The sequence below is a fragment of the Buceros rhinoceros genome, unplaced genomic scaffold, assembly GCF_000710305.1.
Source record: "Buceros rhinoceros silvestris isolate BGI_N320 unplaced genomic scaffold, ASM71030v1 scaffold2619, whole genome shotgun sequence".
NCBI lineage: Eukaryota > Metazoa > Chordata > Aves > Bucerotiformes > Bucerotidae > Buceros > Buceros rhinoceros.
In genome coordinates, this window is record NW_010431965.1 from 989 (window position 1) to 10,333 (window position 9,345).

A 9,345-nucleotide genomic window follows, 5' to 3' on the forward strand; every position below is an offset into this window, starting at 1 on the left:
CCCAGCAGGGCATGACATTTTAAACCGCTTTGACTCGGTATTAGTGTCCGAATTGATTAGCCTATTTCATCTCAATGGAAATTCTCACCTCATTACATTAGCGGCCAAATTTCAAGTAATTTTTAAATCAAATACTCCTTAAGCGGCATTTCAGAATACTTAGCTGACAAAATTCATCACTTAATATCAAATTACTGTCTGTGTTTTATGCTAAATTGTCAATGGGTGAAATACCGAACAAGTTCCGGGAGCTGAGGCTACCCAGCTCCACGGCTTCACGGCAGCACATTTTCTCTCTGGCTTGATAGATGCCTTGCTCCCGGCTGAGCAGCGAACACAGACTCAGGAGGAGGCTGTGGACGGGATTTCCCAGCCTTCCAAACCCAGCATATTCCCACACGTACAGGAGACTCGCCAGGGAATTGGGAGGTTTGATCTTCCTCAGAGAGGGGGGCGAGCTGAGCCCCGGTTCTCCATTTCCAGTTATTTCTTTAACAGAAGGGCAGTGGTTTCCAGCCAGGCTGTAAGTGAGCCGAAGAAAATGAGTTACGTTCAATCCTTCACCACTCAGTTCCCTCCGTAGCTGGTCTGTCATTCGCTTCTTAACGGCTAGAAACCACTGCGGCAGGCAGTACGGAATTCCAGCCCTCAGCACGGTCTCCTCCAGCTGTTTGAGAGGACATTTTTAATTAAAACAATAAAACAGAACAAAATAAAATCTCTGCTTTGCTGGAGATGCCGGATCCTGCCCAGCACGCTCTGAAAACACTGCTGCTCCCAGCTCCCCCCAGCACGCGAGCCGAGCAGGAAGCGCGGCTCCCGAGTAGTGTCTTTTAAAACATGATGGACCACGAGGAGCAGGAAGTGCCTCCGCAGGTGAAGGGGCATCAGAACGGGAATTCTGAACAGGCATCAGGGGCTGGTTTACCTCCTGCCCTGAACACCTAAAGGCTTCACTGATCGTGGTCTTGGCTGCATTCTGAAGGTTGTGCTGCTACACTGTGGTTCTGTAGGGCTGCGAGGACCGATGCTGCCCAATTCTTCTACCACTCAGAAGAAAAAAGACTCCTTTGACTGGGTACGCTGTGATAAAAATGTATTTACACTATGCACATTTTTACAGGAAATACAACTTACTAAAAATTCGAAAGGATTAATACCACCACCCTACAATCCACTGCAGTCAAAACTAAAGGCTTTGAATTTTTTAAGGTTTTTATTAGAGAAGTTGAAAGTCTCATCTCAGGACTGACAATAACATAATTATCTCTCTTCATTTATTTTGTTTATAGGAATATGTAGAATTTGTTTGTACAAGCATATACAACAAAGTAATTGGTGCTTAGTACATTGAAATCAGGAATCTGATTTGTTCTAAACTACCAGTTTCCCATGCGGTCACCTCTGAATTGGCAGCATGGACAAATCCCAGGCGGGACGCTCACATGCACTGTTCTGCGGTATAACTACAGCGAGCTCTGGAAACATGCAAATTAACACATTTGCAAATTGGTTTTATATCTAATGGACATAAAAAGGTTATTCCTGATATGAAATTCTGAAAATCTGCATAAATACTTCTGTGTAAAATTAAATTAGTTATGTACTTCTTTTACTACAAGTATCAAGAATGCCCACGGAATTAATATACACACATATATATAGAGAGACCTTGGTATGCTAAAAGTCTTTGTAAATAATCAAACAATACTCTGTGTCGTACATTTATTTGGTATTTACCAGCTAGTAGGACTGTGGTCATAGAGCAGGCGTTACAGCCTTAGTAGCACTTGCATCACATGCAAACATACTCTGAGCATTTCTGTTGACTAACTTCATCACGTGGCGACACGTATGTGACTTTCTACAATGCTGTGGTTCTGAAGTGTATAAATACTTTTTACATTTTCACAGTTACAAACTTTTTTTTTTTTTTTGGCCAAAAGCCATTTAAACAATCTTTAAATTACAATGAACTGTGGTATCCGGGGTCTGCAGCAACAGGATCAAAACGCAATTTCTATACAAGCGATGCAGGATGTAAACGTGTCTTAAAGTGCCTAACAGGTAATTCCTTAGAGCACTGGTCAGTTTTGGCACAAACACAGCGTGTCTCCCTCACGCGCACCGCACCACTGCAGGAACGCCTACAGGGCACCGGCTTCTTTCCGACATGACGGAGTTGATATGGCACTTGTGAAGGACGTGACTGGACTGCAGAAATACCCTGTCAGGTTACTCCTAGAGCTGATGAGTTTGGCCGATGACTTTGTACATGTTGTACTTCTGAACACACGCAGTTAACTTTCAACTGCCTCCCGTCTGCTGCCTGAAAAATACTTCAACACACAATTTAAATTGCCCAAACTCAGCTCATTACGGTGCCACAGCAGAAGATCCAGTTCAGCGGGCTCGATGACATCAGGTGCCGAGCATCTGATGAGCTGTCGCTTGTGGGGATCTGGCAGCATGGGGTTTCTACACATGATATCACACATGAGAACACAAATGACAAATAACATGACTTGACTACAGTTTGGTTGCCGTTTGAGATGGTGTTTGAAATATCTGCTGTGTTTCAAGGCCGTGATTGTGTAATTCTGGTGCAGGCAGGCTGCCGGTTGAGACACAGAAAGGAATTCAGGACTGGGGTCAGAAAACCGTCTTCATCTTCCGCTTAGTGTTTTTTCTCGACAAAGGAAATTCTTATGGAAATCCAACATAGGGAATTCAGTGCCCGGTGTTAAAAAAGAAGTAACACAAACTGTAAGACGTGGTGGTCCGTAGCTACACTTTCTATATGAAAAACAAAAAAACCAAACCAACCCCTCAAAAACCCCTAAAGAATAAAAAAAAAAAAGGAAAAAAGCCCCTTTTCAACCTCAGCAACGGTATTTTGAATTTTGCTCTCATTTTAAGGATGCTGCGCTCTCCCACTTCAGTTGGCTTGTTGAGGCTTTAGACCACTGTTGCTGGCCTGCGATCCATCTCTGCTTCCAGCTTCACCATCTGCTGCATCTCCTTTGCCTGCAATCCAAAACAACCGCGTGGAGCCTCGCGTTAGACCTTTTGTTCAGAATGAAGCACATGTGTCGTGTGACAGTGTCTGAGTGAAATACAGGCAAAACACACTGAAGGTACATGTCATAACACCGCGTTTACACCCCCACCCCCCGCCCCTCCCCGTGTCATTCTGTTATCAAAATCAGATCTGATCCTCATGTCTACAAATTCTCGGGGAATATTTTTGATCATATTCCAAGACTCATGGGTTGACTCTCTCGAGAAGTGTATGGTAAAATGCAGAAGTTCTGATTTTGGGGAAGAAAACCAGGCAGATGCCAATTTGACTGTTTTTCTGATAAAAAAACGTCTTTGGGAATGCTCCACTGCCCTCGTGTGAGTCCTGCCATGTCTTACTTCCCGGACAGTTTGGGAAGGTTCATCTGTGACCTGCACTTGTTTCTTTCTCAAAGACAACGAATGACACAAACCCATCAGTGTAACAACTTCCTTGCAGCAGGCAAGATTTCTTAAGAGATTTTTTTAAATAATAGCTTTTTAAAAATAATCCCCGCCTGGCCTGGAGATCCTTATGATTACAGACGTGGTGTTTTCCCCCTGGGGATTAGAGTACTGCTACATGCTCCACGGGATGACACACACTGGATCCACCCAAACCCGGAGCCAAATGCGTGTGCAAAGTGCAGCAGCGAAGGTATGCCAGGTCTCGCCGTAAGCTCTGCATGCCTCGGGCTTTGCGAGCAGAGTTAAAGCCAGGTATATAAATGGGAACTGGCCTGGGAAGCCCCAAAGACAGAGCTCTTGAAGTTCCTTTCCTCTCCCTCCCTTTCTCCCTCTCTCTCTCTCGCAGATGTGCGCTCACACGCACTCTTACTCCTCCTGTAAGTGATCTCCTCAGGTTTGAAACTCTGCAGTTGGAAGGAACTGGGAGTCAGCACCCCTTTGCTTTCTCTGAGGGCTCTCAGCCTGGGAGGTTTCCTAAATCCATAACCCAAGGGACTCTGAGTAAGTTGACCCAAGGGCAAGATAACCCATCTACCTCCACAACCCGACTCCCCAGGATTAGGACAGGTTTAGGAAGAGGCAAACCAAGCTACAATTTTCTTAGGTGTAACTGCTCTGTGCCTGTCACGCAGGGCAGAACGGTTACCGGCCTTGATTCACATGAACTACGCTCCCCAAAAAATTGTACATGTTGCTTAGACAGGGAACTTTGCTAGACAAGCTCCTGCTTCAGGAGTAACTTATCCTGGATGTGCAAACAGCTCTTTGCATATGCGAAAATGGGCAGATGTAAATCTAAAGTAATGAGATGCACAGCTACTCCTTTTGCGAGGTAAACGTGGGTTTGTGCAGATGTGATATATGTGCCTTCTTGAAGAATCTAGCCCTGTACTTTCATAATCATCATCATCGTCCCCGGGAAAAAAGTAATTATGATAATAGCAAAGCAACTGTCATAAATATGATTAAAAATTAATCAACGCTCTCCATTTAAATGAGTTAAAAGCTTGAAAGTAATGAACAAATAATTTTAACATGAAAATATGGAAACATAATAAATAAATCAATATGTACAACCTCTTCTGAAACGTTGGCTGGATTTTGCCTGCGTGCAAAATTAAATTCCAGATAAAACAAAACCCTGTCATCGTTTCTTAGTGACTCACCCATTTCACATTTTCGGCTTGTGACTTAACTACAGGCACACAGTGTCCTATAAATATTCTGCACGCCAATGTATGGAGTACAGAATGATTTAGGAGAGAACCGGCCTTCAAAGAACACATTAGCATAGGGCCGGGATGCTCGTTTCAGCTCGTCTGAGGCTGGTTCAGACAGCGCATTCTGATGCGAACGCACGAGCGCAGCGCTTGAAGATGAGCCTTCTAGAAGGCAGTGCTGAAGCTACAGTGGAGGCATGAGGTGAGTGGCAGCTGGCGGACTCTGCTTTCCACAGGCTTGCTCTCTCATGAGATCTAAGACAGGCTAAGAACCACATACAGTAAAAGAAGAATAAAAATACTGCCCTCCTAGCCTAAAGAATGCTTTCCCCCCTCGTCAGATGTCTACAAACAAATGTTGTTCAAGCGGGTGCTGTCAGACTCAGTGGTGCACGATGTCAGCAATTCAAGAGAGCAATTTGGGTCGGTAAATTGAGCGCTCTACAACGGGATGTTCAAGCCTAATGCAGCTGCTTCCCTGGGTAAGAGAGGGGTTAACAGAGATTTCTTGTGAGTAAGGATTCTCTAGGAAGCCACAGCAGCACAGCCACATGGTCAGCTCAATTGCCATACCTTGTCAGGTGGTGGATTTTGAAGTGAACGCCAGAAGCTTCTCCTCTTTAGACACTAAAAAGCTATTTCTAGCCATCTATTCTAGATTTTGCTATTCTCAGCGAGGAATTACTTATTTTATTACCATACTAATAGACGTGGATACCCTTTGTCTGACTATCGGCATTAGCAGTTAATCACACGTATGTTAACACTAAAATAGTTTTCTTAGATCAACAGACACTTCTCACAGCGTATCTTTCAGCAACAACAGCTCATGTACAATACAAGTTAATCTCTAAATATTTCCTCTGCACATCACCACTCATTTGCATCTGAATTTGAGATGCTAAATGCAAAATACTGTTAATATTGTGTCAGGCTCAAATATCTGTGTGCAAACAAGATTAACATTGTGTTCACTACGTCAATGGTACTTCCCAACGGCTGCATTTACAAGGAGGGTTCCAATGATAATGATTTAATTTAGAAGGAAAGCACACTGAAATAATAGTTTGCTTATTATACGACCATCCTACCTTGTGTTTGAGACACTGCATGACAGGATTTCAAAAGCTGTTTGTACAAAAATAATAATGTCAAAATTGAGTAATACAACAAGAAGCAAATTAAATGAATGAAAACTGAAGTGAGATTGAAAAATTAATGCAAGAAAAACATACACAAAACAAAACAAATTTAATTCGTAACAGTTTGTATTGAAGGCTGTTTCCACCCATATCTCTATTTTTCTACATTGTTTATTTGTATGAAAATCTTCTTCTCTTGTTTGACCAGGAAAAAAATATGTTTTTATATTCTCATTAAACACATACCACCTTTATCTCGACCCAGCTATCTTTCATACATCAACGTGTATCACAATGAAACCAGACCCAGTTGGGGGGTTGCACTGGTGCACTTTTGGGTCTGAAAGGAAGCAGTCAAAACAGCAGGTCTGGAAATAGATGCTCTGAGGGGTCAAATTAGAGAGAGTTAAGAAGCTGCTAAGGACCACCCCTGTGGTGGAGGCCACCACACGCCCCCACAAAAGCGATTACCAGCACGTGAGTGCTCTCACTCCATTTAATCACTAATGCTGACTTCACCTCTGCACTGACACGGGTACGAGCAAACTCACGTAGGCTGTCACCATCTCTCAGCAGCGGCAGCTGTAACCCCAGGTGAGGGAAGTATGGAACTGCTGGGAGAGGTGACACCCTGAATGGCTCACACTTACTCCCCAGCGACCTCCCTCCCTCACACACAAGGTGTTTATCACATTGTGCTTAAAAGCACAACTACAACCATTCCCTTTTTGTCCTCATGTTTTAAAAAAATGGATCCAAAGCCCTGTGAAGCCAATGGAAAGAAACCACTGATAACACCTATGTCAGGATGAAGGCCATCATTTTTAGTCACCTCGCAGAGTTTACTGAGAATGCTCTGTCACGCTCTCTACAGGGATGCCAAGAGCCCCTGTAACCCGCTGCCTCCCTGGGTGCTGCCTCCCCTGCCTTTTCGTTATGTGATACTGCTCAGGAGCAGAGTGACTGACAGAGCCATTCATGCTGGAGGTCAGAGACGGCATCTACTGAAATCCTGTGAGGGAACAGACTAGGGATTTTGGTTGATGTCCAGATGGGAAGACAGAGCCATGATGGCTGGGGCTTGCTGGTAGCAGCTGCCTGCGACCCTACATGCTGTCACCACCCTGCAGCTTCGGGGACTCTCCTGACAGTGGAAATACACGATTTTCACGTGCTCTCCTCTTCCCTCCCCCCCTGCAAGATGGCTTCAATTCAGAGTACAATGTCTGCCTGGGAGTTCAAATTCTGAACGTTTAATAAACAAAGATGGAAGTGCAGAACCCTTGAATGCCATGGGTATTAAAGGCAGCCCTTCTCTCTCTCCTCACCAAACGCCTGGGTATATTCTCCTGGCAGTTTACATTTGAGTAACTGCAGCACTGCAGCTCCATGCAATTATTATAGCTCTGCTGGCAAGGGAACTGCTCAGAACACGGTGTTGCTTCTATCAGAAGTAAGATTAGAATTTTCCTTTCCTTGCCAAGTAGTTTTTCAATTAAAAAAAAAAAGCTTATAAACTAGCAGAAAATAGTATGGTATTTTAATTAGGATAGGGTGTACTAGTACAGATAAAACTCCCCATGCTACTATACGTCTCTAGAACAGTGTCCAAACTAAGTGTCTCTTCGAGTTCAGAGATGCTCTGTGCACATTTTGCCTCTCTTTTCCAACCAGCACTAGAAATGTAAGTTCCAAAATGAAGGAAAGCAATTTGCTTGAGGTACCTTTGGGGTGTAATTCAAAGGGATATGCTGGGCCTTTTATGACTCGTATCTAACGAACGCGTATCAGTGTCCCTGAAGAGGTGAAAGGACAGGCTCTGGCTAAGCAGTCTGGCTTCCACACGCTTATCTGAAACAAACCTGGATCTGTATCATACCGAAGTCACCTCACCTCTTCCTTTTAGCTCCCCAGGTAGGTGAGTGACCACGAACAAGGTCATTTTCCCAAGTCTGGTAACGACTCCCATTTTACTCAGCCTGACTCTGGTTACTGCTTTCACTAGCTTGCTTTTTGTTTAAGCCTTTAAAATAAGATACCTGCTCATTCTGCTTCTCCAAGACTTCTAAATGCTCAAGTTGAACTTTTTTCAACTGGTCCATTTCCTTTGACTGCTTCATTGCCAGCTGTAAGCAAGAGAAAATCACGGGGGGAAATGTAACACGTTGTTATACAGCAAAATAAATCTTACTTGAAACACGTGCACATATACACTGTCTTGCCCCGTGTGGATGGCACAAAGCATCACAGGAGACCTACTGTATCACCCAATCTTGAGACAAGCTATACATATAACAACACACTATTGTACATACTCCACACGCAATGTGTATTACATAAAAGTGGCATATACACAACGATAAAGAGTGATTTTGTTAATTTAAAATAGCTTCCTCTCACATAGATGTTAGATCTTTTACACTACAAGCAGGTGGAACAAAGCAAGGATAAACAGCTGTTTGTTTACTACAGCAGGATTCTCAACACAGAGGAAGGAAAATGGATCTCCACAAATAGCGCCCGGTGACTTCGTCAAGGTTATAGTTACCCTTTTTCTCTCCTCCAGGAACTTTTTTGTGTTGCTGCTGTTCAGCTCTCTGACTCGCCTGAAAAAATGCAAACGTTGTCCATGAAGACTCATTGGAAAAAAAGCAACGCAAATGCTACAACAGAGAGAATCACAAACTCATAAGGTGTATTTTGGTTTCTGATTATCTGTGCCACGCCGGACTAATGGCAGACTGTCCACTCCTCTGGCTCTGCACCTTTACACTTAAAGGCTTCCAAGTACTTTGACAGTAGGAATGAAGATTTGAATAAAAAAAAAAAAAAAAAAAGGCCAAGACTTTTGGGGATGAAGTTTGTTTTTCCCCTTACCCGAGGGGGAGGGCAAGAACTTCAAAAACACTTCCGCACTGCGAACAAAATTACAAGAGGCTCCAATAGAAAATTTAAAAAAAAAAAAAAAAAAAAAAAAAAGGCCAAGACTATTGTGGATGAAGTTTGATTTTCCCCTTACTCGAGAGTGATGGACAGAACTTAAAAAGATGTTTCATTCAATCCCTTACTGCATTCTGCTCTTAATTTATTTTGGTATGTAAAAACTGCTGCATCTCTTAACAGTGCTTAAGGAAAAATCATCTGATGATCGTAAGTGAAATTACAGCTTACCAATGCTGAAAGGTTCTTAAAGCTGTTATTTAAGCAAGCAGATAAGTATACAATTGCTATTTACATAAAATACCTAATTGCAAAGCATCTCGTCCAAAGATTTCCGTCATGAATTATACCAAAAATAGTTCAAAGAGCTGAATCGGACTAATTGCAAAGCCTGAAAACCAAAGCTGTGTTCAGCCTGTTTTCAAATCTGTTTTCAAATCTCGGAGTCGTTCCGGGAGGTCTTACATTAACCGAGCACTCAGTTACCAAGGGCTCTGACAACTCATCTTCCTGCT

The 9,345-nt window shown here is 43.2% G+C and overlaps 1 protein-coding gene across 4 annotated transcripts in view; it reads right to left on the minus strand.

Moving 5' to 3' along the window:
* Positions 1-1,197: 1,197 nt before the first annotated feature.
* The window catches only part of PLCB4 (phospholipase C, beta 4), an 88,008-nt gene continuing 79,860 nt past the window's right edge, over positions 1,198-9,345 (minus strand). For 2 of the 4 annotated variants that reach the window (XM_010143585.1, XM_010143584.1), the window contains 3 exons: positions 8,439-8,496; positions 7,930-8,016; positions 2,959-3,027 (listed from right to left, as the gene is read on the minus strand). In XM_010143585.1, coding sequence (XP_010141887.1) covers positions 2,959-3,027; positions 7,930-8,016; positions 8,439-8,496 — 214 coding nt within the window. Of the gene's footprint in view, positions 3,028-5,839; positions 5,877-7,929; positions 8,017-8,438; positions 8,497-9,345 lie in introns of all 4 variants that reach the window. The other 2 variants (XM_010143583.1, XM_010143582.1) reach the window with 2 other exon arrangements.